The sequence below is a fragment of the Desmodus rotundus genome, chromosome 3, assembly GCF_022682495.2.
Source record: "Desmodus rotundus isolate HL8 chromosome 3, HLdesRot8A.1, whole genome shotgun sequence".
Classification (NCBI taxonomy): domain Eukaryota; kingdom Metazoa; phylum Chordata; class Mammalia; order Chiroptera; family Phyllostomidae; genus Desmodus; species Desmodus rotundus.
In genome coordinates this window covers 29,106,916-29,124,339 of record NC_071389.1, presented here as the reverse complement: position 1 = coordinate 29,124,339, position 17,424 = coordinate 29,106,916, and the positions used below count along the sequence as shown (strand labels likewise).

General features: G+C 54.8%; 2 protein-coding genes across 12 annotated transcripts in view; one reads left to right on the top strand and one right to left on the bottom strand.

Moving 5' to 3' along the window:
• ERI3 (ERI1 exoribonuclease family member 3) overlaps window positions 1–7,460 on the top strand; it is a 122,068-nt gene extending 114,608 nt beyond the window's left edge. For all 10 annotated transcript variants that reach the window (XM_053920187.1, XM_053920190.1, XM_071220894.1 and 7 more), the window contains one exon: window positions 6,933–7,460. In XM_053920187.1, the coding sequence (XP_053776162.1) occupies window positions 6,933–7,015 (83 nt within the window). In that variant the 3' untranslated portion in view covers window positions 7,016–7,460. The remainder of the gene's footprint in view (window positions 1–6,932) is intronic.
• A 416-nt stretch (window positions 7,461–7,876) lies between these two features.
• On the bottom strand, window positions 7,877–16,438 carry DMAP1 (DNA methyltransferase 1 associated protein 1). Of its 2 annotated transcripts, none has more exons than XM_024571008.4 (11): window positions 16,417–16,438; window positions 16,060–16,204; window positions 15,397–15,488; window positions 14,919–15,114; window positions 10,148–10,306; window positions 9,858–10,025; window positions 9,420–9,605; window positions 8,977–9,048; window positions 8,616–8,688; window positions 8,206–8,501; window positions 7,877–7,991 (listed from the first exon to the last, which is right to left on the bottom strand). In XM_024571008.4, the coding sequence occupies exons 2-11, from the start codon at window positions 16,162–16,164 to the stop codon at window positions 7,932–7,934; spliced, it is 1,407 nt and encodes a 468-aa protein (XP_024426776.2). In that variant the 5' UTR covers window positions 16,165–16,204; window positions 16,417–16,438; the 3' UTR covers window positions 7,877–7,931. The 2 variants fall into 2 exon arrangements, with proteins under 2 accessions (XP_024426776.2, XP_053776156.1); XM_053920181.2 differs by lacking the exon at window positions 16,417–16,438 and adding an exon at window positions 16,350–16,405.
• Between the last annotated feature and the right edge of the window lie 986 nt (window positions 16,439–17,424).

The following is a 17,424-nucleotide window of genomic DNA, read 5'->3' as shown; positions in this document are numbered from 1 at the left end:
TCGCCCTGGGGCTTCAATGGAGTTAACAACCCATCAGGCCTGAGAGTCCAGGTCAGGGTTGGGCTTAGGTGTCCTCTTTGGCTTTTGGGACCAGCCTAGTCATTTGCCTGACTGCGTCTGAGTTGGGCCCCTGGTGGCCAATGTGATGTAGATGATGAGAGGTTTGATGCTGTGCTTACTGGTCAGGCTGTGGCGGGATGTTGGCACAGGCTCTCTGCCCTCTCGGCCAGGCGCATCCTCTCCCCACCCCCCAAGTGGCTGTGAGCTGGCGGGTAATGGGCGTGTAATGGCCTCATTTCCATGCCCGGCCTCCAGGAGCGGCGGTAAGTGTTTGATTGCCTTAATTTCCAAACACATCATTATCCCAGCTTTACCAGCGCTTAATAAACACTTTATGAGGATTTTTTTAAAAACATCTTCGGTCCGCATACTTCTCTGAAGTGATAAACTCTAATTAAGTCTAATATTTAAAAATATGGTAATGGTGAGTTGTTTGAATAAGTGGACTGCATTTCTGTAATTTCATTATTACGTAAAACACGCTAATTATTTGGAGCGCGCTTATTATGGAGAGAGAAATAGCCTGCTAATCAAGATGAAATTGCCTTTCCCCCTTATTGTGGAACCACCGTCATCCTTCACCATCAGCCCTGTGGCACCTCTGGGCACCTCGATGGGATGGAGGGGGGTGAGGCGGCCACTGAAGAAGGGGTCACTTTGGAGTTGAGGCTGTAAGGACCCCGCCCGGGGGGAGAGGAGGGAGCTGTGGGAGCCGTGTCTGTGGAGAGATGGCCTGTGAATCTGGAGGGGGCGTTGGGGGCCGAGGTGGCGCTGTCTGGGGCCCAGGGGCCTGTGGGCCATGTCTGGGACAAGAAACAAGAAAACCTCAGAGTGTTACTGTTAGAGTAACCGTATTTCTATTGGTATGATTAGAATAACAACAACAATAATAATGACTGACCTAGGCACTGTCTTAAGCACTTCACAAACAAAAACTCATTCCATCTTTTTAACAACCCTTTGAGGGGAATAATTGCGGTAATTATCATTTTATTCCCATTTTAGAGAAGAAGGAATTGAAACCAGAAAGGTTAAACAAAGTACAGTAACTTGCTCAAGTTCACAGTTGTTAACTGGTGGAGTTTAGATTCGAACCCAGAATGTAAGGTTATACAGGGTCCCTCTGGTGGTTCAGTCCTAAAGTCACTGCCTTGACCTCATGACCCAGCCACCTGCCCCGCCCATCTTCCCAGCGTAGAGTTGCCAGTTCAGCAAATAAAAATGTAGGACACCAGTTAAGTCAGAATTTTAGGTAACACAACACTAATTTTTTAGCCTGCCTGTGCCTCCTGTGGAGCTGGGGACACACCTAATCTCGCAGGCTGATGTCCGGCAGGCTGGGCGTGACCCGCTGGCCCTGCTCTTGGGCCGGCTGATGCCAAGATGTCTAAACAGACAGACGGAGATGTGGGGATGAAGTGAGCGCCCAGAGTGTCTGCACACTCAGGATTCTTGCTCTCTCATTCCTACCATGGCTCCTGCGCCTTGCACTGTTCTCCCCACCCCACTTGTGCCGGTCCCTGCTCCATGGGTTCGGGCCCCGTTCCAGCCAGCTCCTGGAGGTCACTCATAAGGTGTGTTGCTGGGCTGAGCTTTTAGGCAGGAGGCCTCAGGTTGTGTGTGAGTCTCCCTTTAGGCCACACGGCCTCAGCTTGTTTCCCTGCTGTCCCCTTCGGTTGCTCCGCATTCATTCTCTTTCCTGGCTCCCGTAGGCCCACGTGTGGGAATTGTATATATGATGGAGGTGTCATTTTGAGGGGTGGGGAAAGTGCAGGTAGTTCAGTCAATGGAGATAGGACAGCTGGCTGTCCACTAGTGAAAAAAACAAAGTTAGAGCCTCTGTTTCTCGCCATATACAGAGTAAGTTCCAGACAGTTTAAAAAGTGTAAAAACTGAAAGTATTAGAAGAAAATATACGATAGTTTTCTAATAAAACTGGGGTGGGTAAGGCCTTCAGAGCAAGATACAAAGCCCAGAAGCCATAAAGGAAATGTCTGGTAAGTTCAAGGGGCCCCTAGGAACCTTAAGACTCGCCACGCCAGAGCTAAGTTCATCGGCGCCTCAAACCTGCGCCCTCTCTTGGTTTGCCTTCTTGCAGTGAGTGGCACTAAGGTCCTAGTCTCCTCCCTCCTCCAGCCCTTCCGATCCCCTCATTAAGGTTTGCTCTCTGTATTTCCTACAAACCTTCTTGCGCCCTTCTACTGCTCCACCTCACCAATAGGTTTCCACCACCACTGGCCAAGCTCTGGGCCAGCACTTCTGGCCTGGACCATTGTACCATCTGCTCATTGGTGTCTCTGCCTTGAGGACTAAGCAAATGATAATTCTGAAACACACATTGGTCCTGTTCTGCTCCTCCTCAAACATGTGTCTCCCTGTAGTTCCCAGAAGAATAAAATCCTAAACTCCTTAGCTTAGTACTCGGGGCTCTTCAGGGTTTCTTCTGGCCAGTCACTGCTGACCTCACTAGCTTCCATCTCTCGCCCCTCACTCCCCTGCCTCTTCTTCATCACACCCCTTCACCACCTGCCAAACCTAGTTATTTTCAGACACTCCACATTTCCCCACTGGAATGTGCCTGTGCTGCTCACTACACAAGGACGCTCCCCCGCTTCAGCTCCAACTCACTCGCGAGCCCCTCCCACAGGCCCCTCGAACCTCTGCCTGACTTTGTCCTCCCGGAACCCTGTCCTGGTCCTCACACTGAACGAGAGACCTTTTCTGAGCCTCCTTTCTCACAGCACTGTTCACACTGCACCACCTACAGGTCTGTCTGAGCCCTCGGAGGGCAGGGAGCTACAGAGCTTGTGCAGCCCTGCGCCCACCGTGGCCCACGTGCACCCAGCAGCTCACAGGTGTCAGTGTGTTGGCTGAAGGAATGAGCGCACAAATGACCCTCCAAGACATTCCTTGGGTCCCTTCCCTGCTGGGGGTGACCCTGGCCCAGGCTCTGTTCCCTGTCCTTCACTGTTCAATTCCCAGACAGGGGCAGCTAACTGGAGCATGTCAGCCTCGGGTGAGGGCCCTCTGTGAGCTCACGGGGTGTCCTCAGTGATCCGAGCCACCCTTCCACTAGCAGCTCCTTCGCTGAGCAGGTACAAGACTCCCCTTGGGCCCCGCCAGCGAGCTTGTCCTTTGTTAGGCACTAGCTCCACTCACCTCGCTAAGGGATTTGTACCACTGCACCCCTCCCATTATGGTCTTGGCAATATAAAAATATCTCCAACATTAAGAATATTAATGCCGATGAGAAGAAGAGAAGAGGGTCATTTTTTTCACAAGTTGATGACCCTGCAGGAACATAAAACAGGTTAGACTTCTAGGATTTGGATTGAGGAAGACATTCTTGGAGGCCTTCAATGTGAGCACAAGGCAGTGGCCTGCTCCCCCTGGCCCCCCACTCTGTCATAGCTTCAGGCTCACCTCATTAGCTCAGTGACAGGTGCCACAAGATGGGGCTGCCGGTCCCGGAGGTCCCAGGGCTTCAGAGCAGAGGACTCTTGAGAGGCCACGTTGTTACCAGGCTCACCCTGCTCCTGTTGCTCTCTGCTTGTACAGCCTATTGAACGGCCCAGATCTGTCTCTGCGCTGCTTCTGCCCAGTTTCCTCATTTGCTTTCTGTGCCATTGATTAAACGAGTCACGAGTGGGTTGCACTGACTCTTACGGAGGCTTCTAGGCCTGGAGAGAGTCTGCACTGGAAGCCCGTACTGCTCTGCCACCAACTTGCCAGGTGAACTGAAGCGAGGTCTCCGCTAGTCTGGGTCTCTCTTTCTTCATCTCAGTGGAGCAGTTGCAGCAACTTAGACCTCACAACCCCCAGCACACAGGACCAGCAGTCAGTCAACGCTGGCGGCGTGAATGACGGTTGACTTCATCAAGCCCGCCAGCCCCTGTGTTACCTGTGCCATAGATTGTACAGTATATACTTTCTCACGGTTGGGGCGTCCAGAAAGCTAGCCTCCTTGCCTTCCCTTCAGGAAGAGAAGAGGTATTCCAAACAGGAAGCACAAAGACACATAGGTGTATCACCTGTTCAACCCTTGCCACACTGAGGCAGCGGCCGCTGTCACCCCTAGTGGAGGAACCTGAAGTTCAGAGAAACTGCTCACCGCAGGGCACGCAGCCAGTGGGCAAAGTTAGGAATCCAAACAGGTCTAACTCCAGAGCCTACTTAGTCATTGTCAGAAACCAGTAAGTGGAAGACAGGGGTTAGGGCTTTAAAGAGGAAAGGATGTGATCAGACTTGTGTGAGAAAGATTACTGCGGCAACAAGAGAACGGATTAGAGAGAAAAAGAGGACAAGTTGTTGTAAAAGCGAGAAATGATGGGCTGGTCGGGTGGGGGTGGGGGCCTGCCAGAATGATGGGAAGTAGGTGATTAGACAAAATAAGATAAAATCTGTAGTTCAGGCTTGAGTAGATTTGGGGAGCGAGGGAGGAGGCAAGGTGTCAGGCCTGACTCTCAGGTTTCTTGTTTGGCCATTTGGCGGTCTTTCACTGAGATGGGGACACAGGGCAGTAAAGAGGTCTGGGGAAGACAGTCAGTTGATTACCGGGTGTTTGGAGTTTGGATGGATGTCTACAAAGCACTGTTGCAGCATTTGGACCCATGGTCTGGAGCCCAGGAAAGAGCCGCCGGCAGGGGGACGTGCTCCTCCGGGGGAGCAGAAGCTCCATCCGGTGTGTCGAGTTGGGAGAGGTCAAGGATGGAGACGGGCACATGAATCTTCTCCCGGCTCAGGGTGAGGCACAGGTGGGAGGTCAGTGCCTGCCCTCTGGATGACGGTGACCTGAGGGAAGGGGCCGGGCACTTCCTCTTGGGCTGGGGGAGGCAGATTGAGCGATTTGTCCAGCAATGGGGAGGAGCCAGATGAAGTCAATAGAAAACTAATTTTCTTTCCTGCTGGAAGAAATGAGGTGTGTGGCTGCTGGGTAATTGCAGATAACAAGGGGACTTATTCTTAATATGCAGAGCGGCCATGGTCCCCAAGTGCAGGAGACAGGAAGGATAGGAGGTGCCCTGACAAGTCCAGCCTTCTTCGGGAAGAAAGCCACCCTATCACAGCCCTGGGCCCTCTCACGAACCCCCTTCCAGGGTTCTCCCTGCCCCAGTTCTGCCCCTGCCCCTCCTGCACAGCCCTTCCTGCCCCACTCCCTATCAGCTGCCCACCTCCTGTCACAGCCCCCTCCCTCCACACCCCACCCTCCCAACAGCACGGGCATACACACTAAGGGAGACAAATGACAGGGCCTCAGATGAGCGGGGCGTGTGTCCGGCCCATAAACCACAGGGATGGGTTACGTCTGGAGTTGCCATGGCCGCCACTACCTACCCATCTGTCTTCCCTCTGTTATGCCTCAGACCAACCCTTGTGACTTCCTGAGTCCCTGGAGGAACAAGGTGTCCCTGTGTCTCAGTCCTGGGTCACCTCTCCAGGCCCACATCCACCGTCGACACATTCATGTTGAGCTCTGTGAGACAGGCCCACTGTGACTTGTCTGGCCTGCGCAGGGGCTGCAGAGCTGGTGGCTGGCTGACCAGAGCCTTCCTCCACTCCCATGACTTTTTTGGTTCTGGTGGACCCCCTTCCCTAGTCTAAGGTCCTGGGACAGACAGGTGGGGGACTCTGTGGCTCAGTGAAAGGGGTTGGTCTTTGACAGCTGTGGAGGCCTCCTGACCCCACCTTGACCTTACCATCCTTCACATTTCTGATTATGACATTGATGTACAATACCTCTGCCATCAGAGCCATCGATCCCATGAGGGTTGGTGGTGGCTGAGGCCCTGGTTATGGCCCAGAAGCAGCAGTGGGAGGTGGGAGAGCGGTGGAAGGAGAGGCTGGTGAAGGGACGGGGAATTGGCAGCTGCTCTGGGCCGTAGGGAGAAAACCCAGGCACTTGGGCCATTTCTGTGCCAGGTGTACTGTAGTGGGCCAAGCTCTGGGCAGTTGTGCCTCCTGCTGCTGGGGACAGATCTTGTCCTAGCCCATGCCCACGGTACCGGGCTTTAGGACAGTTTTGAACATGGGGAGCGATGCTGGTGGAATTGCCATGAGAGGCTGACAGACACGGACCCATCCAGCCTGAACACCGGTGGGCAGGGCTAAAGCCTGACCGGCACCAGCTTTCAGCCCACTGGGCTGGGGGAAGCAGGACGTGGGCTCAGTGTATCTGGTCGGAGACTGCTGGCCAGGGCGCCAGGGAACCAAAGCTGGACCCTCTCCACTGGTCTGGGGCTGCACAGGAGGAGGTGTCCAGTCAAGTTGCCGTTTGAGCCCATAAGCCTGGGACTTGGGGCAGGTGTCATCCAGGGTCCTGGCCCAGAAGTGCCGAGGCTTGTGCCTTGTCACCAGTGATTATGGCCTGGGCCACATCTCCCACACACACACAAGTGCTGGCAAAGTCACCCTGGCCGTGGGCGTGATGAATGGTCGCACAGTAATGAAATGGAGACATCAAGGCGGGTGGCGGGAAGACGGAGTGTGGCGGACAGGCCGTCCCCACGCGGCGGCAACAAGAAGGATCGCCCGGCGGCCGGGGGCCGTCAAGGGAGAAATTACACATTTACTCTGCCTTTTTCTTACTGCGACGGCGCCCATACATCACTGCTGGGGCCGGGGCGGGACACGCCGGCCAATTTCCAGCATGAATTATGGGACTGAGAAGCACTAAGACCAGGCTTCCTGCCGGGCCAGCATCACCCAGCCCAACCTAAAGCTGGAGATGCTGCCACAAGGGGATTGGCCCCTGGTCTCAGAGTCAGGCTCCTGCATCTGACCCTATTTCCCACCCCCACCCACTTGAGAGCTCCTGTGGGCATGCTAGGGGAAGATCTGGGGCCCATCTAAATGTCTCCCCTTCCTCTTTGTAGATGACTGCAAGAACATCGCCAACATCATGAAGACACTTGCATATCGAGGCTTCATCTTCAAGCAGACATCAAAGCCGTTCTGATTGGCCGAGGACAGGATGGGGCAGTACAGGGTAGCTGCTTGGCCCAGCCCAGAACCTCCTCCCCCTCACCAGAGGGGAAAGGGAGAGCAGCGCAGCGCTACGTCCAGAGTGTCCCCCAGCCTGCCCTGTGGGCTTACACCCTAGGTAAGGGCTTGGCCACTTGGTCCCTCCTGAGCAGATACTTTGTGGCCCCCACCCCGACCCCTCCACCTCAGCCCAGTATCAGCCCCTCCCATTATGGGCCTGGGCTAGGGCGACCCAGGCACTCACCGCCTCCTCCCTGGTACACAGGCTTCTGCTGGGGCCACCAAGCCCCCCTGTGCCCCCTCCTATCCGTAGTGCATGGTGTGCGGTGCCCCCAGGGCTCCAGGACAGGTCAGGCCCCACCTTGTGTCCACCCCACCCCCGTTGTGAACGTGCCGCTGAATAAAGTCGGGGAAACAGGCCCTGGGCGTGTGTGGACTGGGTGTGCGTGCCTGACGCCATCAGGAAGGGTAGGGGTCAGAGACTGTTCCAGGCTGCTGTGGGCTCAAGGCCACCAGTGTGGCCAGTTGTCACTGAAGTACCCCTGACAGCCTCACTGAACATGCACATGGCCACAGGGACTGAGCACAAGGCTGTTGGAAGCTGCTGGGTGAGAGGCCACTGCTGCCTGTGAGCCCTGTTGCGTGCAGAACCATGGGTGTTCCTGGGTACAGGTGTCAGGATAACGTGAATGCTGGTCAGTGGTAGAGGGCCACTAAGGACATCCATGCAGGCAAGTCCCACTGGCACCCACTAAGTGGGCGTGGAGAACCCCTCCCGCCCACGGTCACAGCCAGGGGCATCGGAAGCGGTGGGAAGGAAAAGGAAGCAGCCCAGTCTGACTCAGCAGCTCTATTTACACAGCAGCACCGCCCCCACCCCTGGTGGCCCCTCATGGCTTCTTGGCTTTCTTCACAGAAGAGGAGCTGGAGGCCGATTCCCGTCGCTTCCTCTGCAGAGACACAGAAAGGGCTGAGGTCAATGGGCCCCGGGGCCCGATTCAGGCTTGGTGCACGTGTTTCCCTCGACCACCCACTCCCACCGCAGTCTCAGCCCCTCAGAGTGACAATCTCCACTGCAGACACTAGAGGGAGCAGAGCCTGTACACACGCGCATGTGCTCACATGCAGGACCAGTTCTATCTTCCAGCTTGTCCAGGCTCTTACCGAATTGGGCGTGAGGGGTGCACCCACCACATCAATGATGGTGTCCTTGGTGGGGTCAGGGCCGAGGCTGGATTCAGGTACTGCTGACTCAGCAGAGGCTGGGGCCGGGCCTGATGCCGGTGTGGCGGGACCCCCCAGCACACCAGCCCGGGCCAGTGCCTCGTGACGGTGCCGCAGCATCTGTAGCTCATACTCGCAGTTGGCACAGGCCTGCTTGAGCTCATACAGCAGCACCAGGTCACTCCGCAGCTCGTTGAACATGTGCACCAGCTCCTCCGTGGGTGTGGGGCTCAGCTCTGCAGGCGGGGGCAGAAGGTGTGCTGGAAGGCTAGCAACAGGGACTGCCCTCCCTCGCCTTTATCCACAGCCTCTGGTAGGCCCATCCTGAGGGGCCCAGCCTCCACACTCACCCACACCCAGCTCCAGCAGCATCTGTTCCAGGGCCTTGATCTTCTTCTGTCCCACAGAGCTCGGGAGCTTCATCTACAATGACACAGCAGCTCAGCCCTCTGCCCCACAAGCAGCTTCGGCTGAAGGGGACTGAAGGCAGTGGGGGAGTGGAAGGGAAGTTAACCCCTGGAGGCAGCTCTGGGTCAGGAAAGGTGATAGCCAGCAAGTGGAATATAGTGAAAGCTGTGATGTCAGCCTGGCCACATCCCTGAGGCCACCTCTACCCGCAGCACATGGCACAACCTCCCCTACTGCTCCAGCCCTGTGGCCGGCAGTATTCGGGCCACAGAGCAAGCAGGGCCCAAACACATCGACACGTACCCTCTGGCTCCGCAGCGTGACACCTGCGGATTTGAAGTCTGGAAACTTGATGCCTGCAGTCTCAGGAACAGCCTGGGGGAGAAGAAATTACAGAGGCCAGGGTGTCACAGGGAGAAGCCCAGTGTTAAGTCCCAGAAGCCTGCCAGCCCTAGGCCTCTTGGAGCCTTCCACTAGGGCAAAGGTAGCGAACACAAAGCCCATGGGCCGAATCCAGCCCTCCACCTTGTTTTATCCAGCCCGGCACCTTGTTTCTACCTGGCAGCAGCGCCGAGCGCCTAAGAGTAGTTATATTTATACCGTCCTAAAATTACATTTGGCCCTTTGAAGGCAACCACGAGGCTGATGTGGCCCCCGGTGAAAATGAGTCTGACACCCCTGCACTAAGGGTCCCCTGTGCCAGGCAACCCCTCCCACCCTGAGCTGGGCTGATTTAGTCTCCACACCGGCTTCTCAGCCTCCTTTTTCTGGGGCAGCTTCTTCTTGGGGGCCTTGCGTTCAGTGCGCCGCTGCTCAGCAGTGGTGTCTGCCGCTGTTATCAGCTTCTGCAGGTCCTGACTGCGCTTCTCCCGCTCCTTCTTCCGGGCTTCGATCTTGCGCAGCTCCTGCAGCAGGTACTCCTCCTCTGCCACCTGGGGGGGAGAGATGCTAAGAAGCGTGTGCAGGCACATGGGGGAGTGAAAGGAGACAGGGAGACTCAGGGGCACTGGGCTGTCTACAAGATCATGAGGGAGTTGAATGGCTACGGAGTCCAGGGTGGGTGGCCAGTGAGGGGTACACAGGTACCAACCAGCGGGAGATGGGGGACCTGAGGGTGGAAGACTGGAGGGTGGAGTCAGTGGGTGTTGGGGCATGGAGGAGAGTTTGTGGGGCTTCGGGCCGACCTGCTCTGGGGTCCGGTTGTAGAGACGCTCCAGCTGTTCCTTCCGCCGTCGTTCATGCCCAGCATCAAATACTGGTATCTTAAGGTCCGTACCTGGCACGGCCCGCACGTTGGCAAGCTTGGCACAGATATGGTAGTACCGCTCCTTCAAGTCCTCCACAGAACGCTTCTGATGATAAAGACGCGAGGGTGGTGGCGTTACTCAGAAGCACGTGGAAGGGATGGCAGGAAAGCAGTGGGCCCGCGGGCCCGGGGGTGAGGCACACATGCAAATGCACGGCATCAGCTCACCTTGAACTGCTGGTGGTCATACCGGTCATGGATCACCACAAATCGAAGGTCAAAGCGGCGGCTGAGATCAAAGAGGTGGTCAGTTTCTGCTTTAGTCCAAGCGTCATCATGAAGATAGAGCTGGTACTCCTGCTCTGAATACACGGGGACCTGCACCGTCTAGTGACACAGAGGGGCACAGGTGGGGACATGCCCACATCACATCTCGTGTGGCCATAGCCCCTCCTGCTTATTGCCGATCCCTGGGCTGGACAGAAGCAAACTCTCTCCCTGGGGCCTCGCACAGGGCAGCCTGGAGACGGTGCTTCCAGACTGAGGAAAGAAACTACTTGACCAGTGGCCCCGGCCAGATCTAGAACTGCAGCTTGCCTCTGCATCTGCTCCAGGGGCCACTTCACCATGCCTTCAGCTTCAGACCCTCATGACAGCACACGTATTCCCGCCCCCATGGTCAAGGTGAGAAGCCCACATGCAAGCACTTCTGTGGAGTAGGGCAGGTGGCTTAATACTGGAGAAGGGCCCAGGCTTCCCTCGTCCATGGAACACTTGTCTGAAGCACTCCTGCCACCCAGTGGTGACAGTGAGACTTGCAGCTCCCCCAGAGCTGGCTGAGGTCACACAGCTCTCTAAAGAAAAGGCACCTGAATCCTACTTCCAACAAATGCACCCCAGTCTCTCCCTCATACCTCCCTCAGGGACAAATACCACCACTACCAGCTGGGCTGGCCAGTCAGAGACCCCAAGAAGAAGTCAGTGCCAGATTGGACCAGGGAAGTTTCTCCATCAAAAACCACATGGCCTTGGACTTGCTCTCAAGATCCTTAATTCCAGCTGCTTCCTTCCTGTGGAGGTCCCGTATACAACTTAGTGTGCTCAAGGGACAGGTATTAGTAAGATTTCCTGTGTAATTACCTCACAGTACATACAAACATTGAATCATTATGTTGTATACCTTAAACTAATGTCATTTGTCAATTTTACCTGAACTTAAAAAAACTAAAAAACAGTATGTTCAGTACTGAGCTCTTCACCCTCCCTCAAACTCCTGTCTCCTCCAGTCCAGATCTCAGTCAAGGTCGCCAGCACTCAACCCAGGTGTCCACACCAGAAACCTGGGAGGCATCTTTAATTCCTACCTTTACCCTTAACTCCCCCCTCCCAAATGCGTGGCTTCTACCTCCAGAACTTCTCTCCACTTATCCACTGCCACACCCCGGGCCAGATCACCACTACCGTTTTCCCGGACCACAGAAACAGCCCCCCATGGTCTCTGCCTTCACTCAGTCCTCCCCCAAGCAACCCACCATCCACGGCCAAGACGGGATCTCTGAACAGTGCCACTTAAAGGACCGCCCACAGGCTGGCGCTGTGTGCAAACCATCATCACGGGTGCCCGGCCAGTGAGGGGAGTGAGAGCAGGCGTTAGAGACCTTCACACCGATCTGTCTGGGTCATCACACACTGCTGAGTCTGAGCGCTGTTCTAGCACACACACCTGATGTGTCACCAGCCACCCAATTTCCAACTCCTCAGAGGCTCGTCGGGCTCATTTCCTACCGTCAGGGCTCAGCACAGGCCCAGGCACTGACAGGAGCCGCTGAAGACTTACTGAGTCAATCAGCGAACATGGGTGAAAAACCTCTCTCTCTGCAGCCACTGGCCCTTGAGGACCGGAGTCCCAGCCGAGTGACTAGCAGTGTCCGCAACATACCACTCTCCCCTCAGCCTTTGTTGTTGCCCAAGACGCCTTCCCGCTTCCACATGCCTTCTACCTAGGTAATTCTCATCTCTGGGAAGTCTGCTTTCCCAGGCTTGGTCAAGTGTCCCTCCTATGCATTTCAATTCCATTTACTTAAAATACTCAGGAACTGTGCCAAGGGTGTCCAACCTTTTGGCGTCTCTGGGCCACACTGGAAGAAGAGTTGTCTTGGTCCACACATTAAATACACTGCGACATGTTAATCACACACACAAAAATCCCATAATGTTTTAAGTAAATTTACGATTTTGTGTTGGGCCGCATTCACAGCCCTCCTGAGCCGCATGCGGCCCATGAGCCGCAGGTGGGACACACCTGGGTCCTGCTCTCAATGAGATCACAGTCCAGTGAGGAGCCATTCATTCATTCAACAAACACCTATCATGGGCCTGCCACACCTGCGCTGGGGACACAGTGCCGAGTAAGATGGACGGGGATCTTACCTTCTCAGAACTCACAGACCAGCTGAAAAAACAACTTAGTACCGTGTGGCAAGTCCAATGACAAAGGTATGCCTAAGGTGTAATGAGTGACATCTGATCCAGACTGGGGACAGGTTGGTCAAGGCAGAGGTAAATGAGGCCAGGTTCAGTCTTAAGATTAAGCAGAAGTGAAGTGGTGAGGGAAGAGGGCAGACAAAACCCTAGGCAGAGGCGGCGGCACAAACACAGTGATGAGAGAAACAGCCTAATGCATGCGAGCTTAGCCGTTAGGGGCACATTAGGGCAGGATGGGGAAAGGCGTGCAGGCAGCCTTGTGTGCCCTTTGGGCAGCTGGAGCCAAATAGGTTAGTGTTAAAGAAAAGAGTGAAATGGTCATGATCCTCTTTTGCAGAGAGTGCCCTGGCAGCAGTGAGGACAGATGGGGTGAAGCAGGAGCCCGGACACTGGCTGGCAGGTTTTGGAAATAACCGAGGTAAGAAGTGAAGAGGCCTGAATTGGAGCAGCACGAGGGGAAGGTAGAGAAAAGGGCACAGACTTGACAGGCTTTAGATTAGAAACCTGAAGAACTGAGGACTGGACATCGGTGGGGAGGAAAGTGCTGTCAGAGGGGACTCCTGTATTTCTGGCTTGAGCAAGAGGGCAGCTGGGGAGCCACGCACTCAGAGAGGGGCTCCAAGAATGAGTAATGTTGGAGGGAAGACCATTTGTTCACTTAACTCTGACTTCGTTCTCTGCCTAAAGTCACCCCAATCTTCCTGAAACTGAAACTTGACCCTGACGCTACTCTAACTCAAAATCTGTCAGTGGCTACCCAGAGACATCAGGGCCAAGCCCTGCCAGACCTGGCCCCTCCCGTCCCACCCTGTTCCACCTCGGGCTTTAGGCTTCGTCTACAGGGAAACACCTGCAGCGTCCCCTACGAGTGACTGCTTTTCAATTCGTGCCTTTTCCTCGTGCCGTCACCTCGGCCTGAAAAAGTCCCTGCACTGCTTTCCTAGTATCATCTGGTGACATCCTTTAAGACTCAGCTCAAGCTCTAACTTACCCAGGAAGCTTCCACAACCTTCAGATCCACCCAGTACCGCATGTACCCCACCAAACTGTAATTGCCTGTGTCTCCCCGCCCCCCTCCCCACCAATATGCAGAGTTTCCTGAGGGCAGATACCACATCTGATTCATTCCGGTGTCCCCAGTGCCTAGGGCCGGGCTTGGCACGGAGCGATATTTACTAAACGCAACTCAGACATTCTTTTGTCTTCGCTTCTGACTGTCTCAACCAGCCTTCCCTCCCACTGCCTCAAATGCCTCACTTCTTGGTTGTCCCCTCTCAGTCTTGCATCTCCCACCTCTCCTTCCTCAGGACCTGAGGGGCCAAGGATGGTGGGGAGATGGAAGAAACCAGGTTTGGGGCTCAGGGGACAAGGATGGGTCACACCAGACGTGCTGAGTCTGAGAAGCCCGAGCCATCCGGGGAGGTGCCCAGGTGCAGCGGGGTATGTTGGACTGAGGGAATAGAGGTCAGGACTTGGGAGTCCTGGGTTTAAGCCCCTGGGGCTTTTGGACTCAAAGTCTAGGCTGCTCGAGGATGCAGGGAGTGCAAGGTCATATTGTACAGCAGCTTAAACAGTGGCCTAGAAAATCCTTGCTTCTCACTGGCTGGCTCACTCTGAGTAAGGCCCTGCCTCATCTGGGCCTCACTAATCTAAACCAGAGATAATTCAGATTGGACTGGGGTGCTGACACAGAGCATGAAAAACAGAAGACTTGCTTTACTGTGGGAACAGAATCAGTAGGACTCTGATTGCCACTCAAGTCCGGTCCAAATGCCACCTTCTCAGAGAGGCCCTCCCTGGCCACCCTATTAATGAGGTCATCCTTCGTCTGCAAGTTCACTCTTTACCTCATTTCACACCCCTTTCCTGTCCTGGTTCCATTTTGTTGACGGCTCTTATCTGAGAGAATCCACTTTATTTGCTTGCATGTTTCTGATCTGTCTTCCCCTACTTTTTTGTCCCCTTGTTGATTGAAATAATGTGAGAGCTAAGGGAGAAAGTAAGTTAAGAATGACTCCCAAGTTTCTGGTTTGGGCCACTGCCTGGATGGCAGTGCCATCACTGATACAGGGAACAGAGAGAAGCCACCTGAACCGAAGCACTTGTAGGGCCTTCGGGGAGAGACGTTAATAACAGATTGGATAGGCAGGAACTGCCACTCTGGATTGGAGACGCTGGGGTCAATCACATACAGAGGGTAACTGAAGCCACAGGGTAAATGAGTCACAACTAGGGACCAAGTGTGGGGTGAGAAGAATAGAGCACCTAGGACACAGCTCTAAAGGACAGCAACATTTAAAGGGACAAGAGCAGCCACCAAAAACCAGAGCAGGTCCGGGAAAGGACAGGACCCTGTGACAGAGAAGACCCAGAGGCCCACCCTGCAGGCATTTGCCACGAGGACTGAGTGGGTGACCATGGTTGAAACAAGGGCTTGAGCCTGCCTCTGGAGCCCAAGCAGGTGGCTCACCGTGTGTGGGAAACCTTGGCCTAGGTCCAAATGGCCGTGGCTCACCTTATTGAACCTGGCGAAGGGGTAGTCTTTGCCCTCCTCAGCTGCTCGCCGCCAGTGGAAGAACATAGCTCCATCCTTGCGGGCTGGGTTGGTGAATGGCATCCACTTCCAGGGCCGCACCTTCTTGGAGCCCAGCTTGGCCTTCACTGTGCGGTAGCCTTGACCAGTGTCACTAGGTAGCAGCGGGGGTGCATCCCTGGCAGCAAGGTTTAGGGAGATAAAAGGTTAGAGTCAGAGTGTGCAGAGAGAGCCTTTGGGCCCAGGTCTTCCCAGAAAGTCAGGTCCTAGAGTGAGAAATCTGAGCTCCTCCTGCCTCCTACTAAGTAAGCAGGAGCCCTAGCTGGGAAGAGATACAGGAGAGAATTGGCAGAGAAAAGTAAAAGTTGGGGACATGCAGCTGGGTCAGAGACCAGAGACTCTAATACCGGTGGGGGATGGGTGGGGGTCAGGGCGGGACACTTGGGATTCTAATACTTGCTTCTTGTCAGAGTACAGCAGTGCGTAGACTTCCCGGTGCATGCCCTCGGGCCTCTTGAAGGTGAGCGTCTCAGAGGACTTCTTGGACTTTTTCTGCAAAGGGAAACCACAGGAGAGGAACCACCGCCTAGCCTCCCTTTCCTGAAATTCTTTATCCCAGCTCAATCCCTGCACAAACCAGCATCTACAGGCACAGCAACACACATACACCCCATGACAAATAACGAAGGCACAGAATGACACTATGAAGGCACAGGCACTGGCTCACAAGGGCACCCCCAGTCTGAGCAGGCCACTCCCCTCACCAGCCTCACGTCACCTGGGCAGAGTCCCAACCTGTCAGAACAGAAGTTGCTTTCCCACCATCTCGCAGAATGTCACACCGATTGGTGCCCCCACCCAATATTCTACAAGTGTCACACTCTCTTGGTCCTCTCATCTCTTACAAGTGTCGCAGCCTCTCACACCATTTCCCACGGGTGTCCCACCTCCTACGCCCCCATCTCATCAAGGCAACACACATTTTCTGTCCCATCACGTCACACTTTTACCGCCCATCTCACTGGAATGGTAGCACCCCATCTTCTCACCCCTCTTTCTTCCGTTGCCACTGTTCCCCACCACTTCACTCCCGCTACCCAACGCTCTCAGGCGCCCGAGCTACCTTGTCCGGATTGATAATGTCCTTCTTGCTGATGGTCCCGGAGGCTGCTTCCCCCTCTGGACCCCCAAGTTCTAGAATGTCCCGCACATCCGCGCCCGTAGCCATCGCGCCTGATGGGGGAGCTCCCGAGGTCAAGGGTCAGTGCCTGAGGAGGGACCAGGCTCAGATAAGGGGGCAGAGCCACTTCAGCCCCAGAGGGCGGGGTGAAGAGGCGAACCGCTAGGAGGGCGGCCCAGGTCACATCCGCACTCTGCTGTGTGCCACCGCTCGGGTCTCCCTAGCGGCCCCACCTGCCTCCTAAGCCCCAAAACCTCTGCGCCTGTAGTCCCCAGCAGCCGCCCCTGCCGTTCCCCTAACCCTGCAAAGCCGTGGACAGAAACTTCCGGTGGTGTGCTTCAGAAACGCGGCCGACAGGAACACTTCCGGTCTGTGCTTACTCGTATTGCAGCCCTCCCACAACACAGCGTAAAAGCAGCTGACCTCAGGAAGCCTGTCACTGTCCTTGGCCCCCATGGTGTTCCTGCGCTATCTGCTGTCTGGCATTGTCCCTCTATGTTGCTCCGTTGTATTTTGGGGAATGAAAGAGTGCAACAAGCTTTGTGAGGAAGTCACTTAATTTCTCTGTACCCATTTCTTCAATTGTAAAATGGAAATTGTAATGGTACCTGCTTAAATGAATCCATGTAAAACATTGCCACCGTGCCTGGCACATTTAACTTTTTTATTACATGAATTAGTGGTATTTATTTCCCCTGTTCATTAAGTGCTAAATATGTATCAGGCACTTTCAGACAAGGCAGGGTTGTGTGGGGAGCTGCCAAGATGGAGTGAGATCTGGACCGTCACTTGCACCGCCTTCGATGGAGGTGTCTGTAGGTCGGGGCCTCGTGGGGCTTTCCCGGAGACCAGCTTTCTGAAACTTCACTAGTCCCGGAGCTACTTGCATTAGTGTGGATTACAAAGAGGCATTTTTTCTTTGTAATCCTAGCAGGAAGAAGCTGAAAGAAGTATCTCTCAAGGGAAGAAACTTCCTGATTTTCCGAGAAGGAGAAACTTCTAGAACGGGAGGTCCTGAAGACAAGCAGAAGGTTTGGTGGAAGCAGCTCCCAACTTCAGCTTCTGTATGTCAGCCTGCAAACAAGGAGGACATTGAGAATGGGGAATCAAGTGGAGCTTGTAAAGGCATTAATTATAGAGACCAGACTGCAAGCTGAGGCCTGCTAAAGATCCAAGCAGGAACTGGAGGAGCACACAGCCCACACAAGTTGGCTATCAACTGTAGCCTATTCTAGCTCAGGGGACACAGGGACACAGCAGCTGCAGCCCCAACCTAGCTAGACCCCAAAACTTTGGAGAACTGGGCCT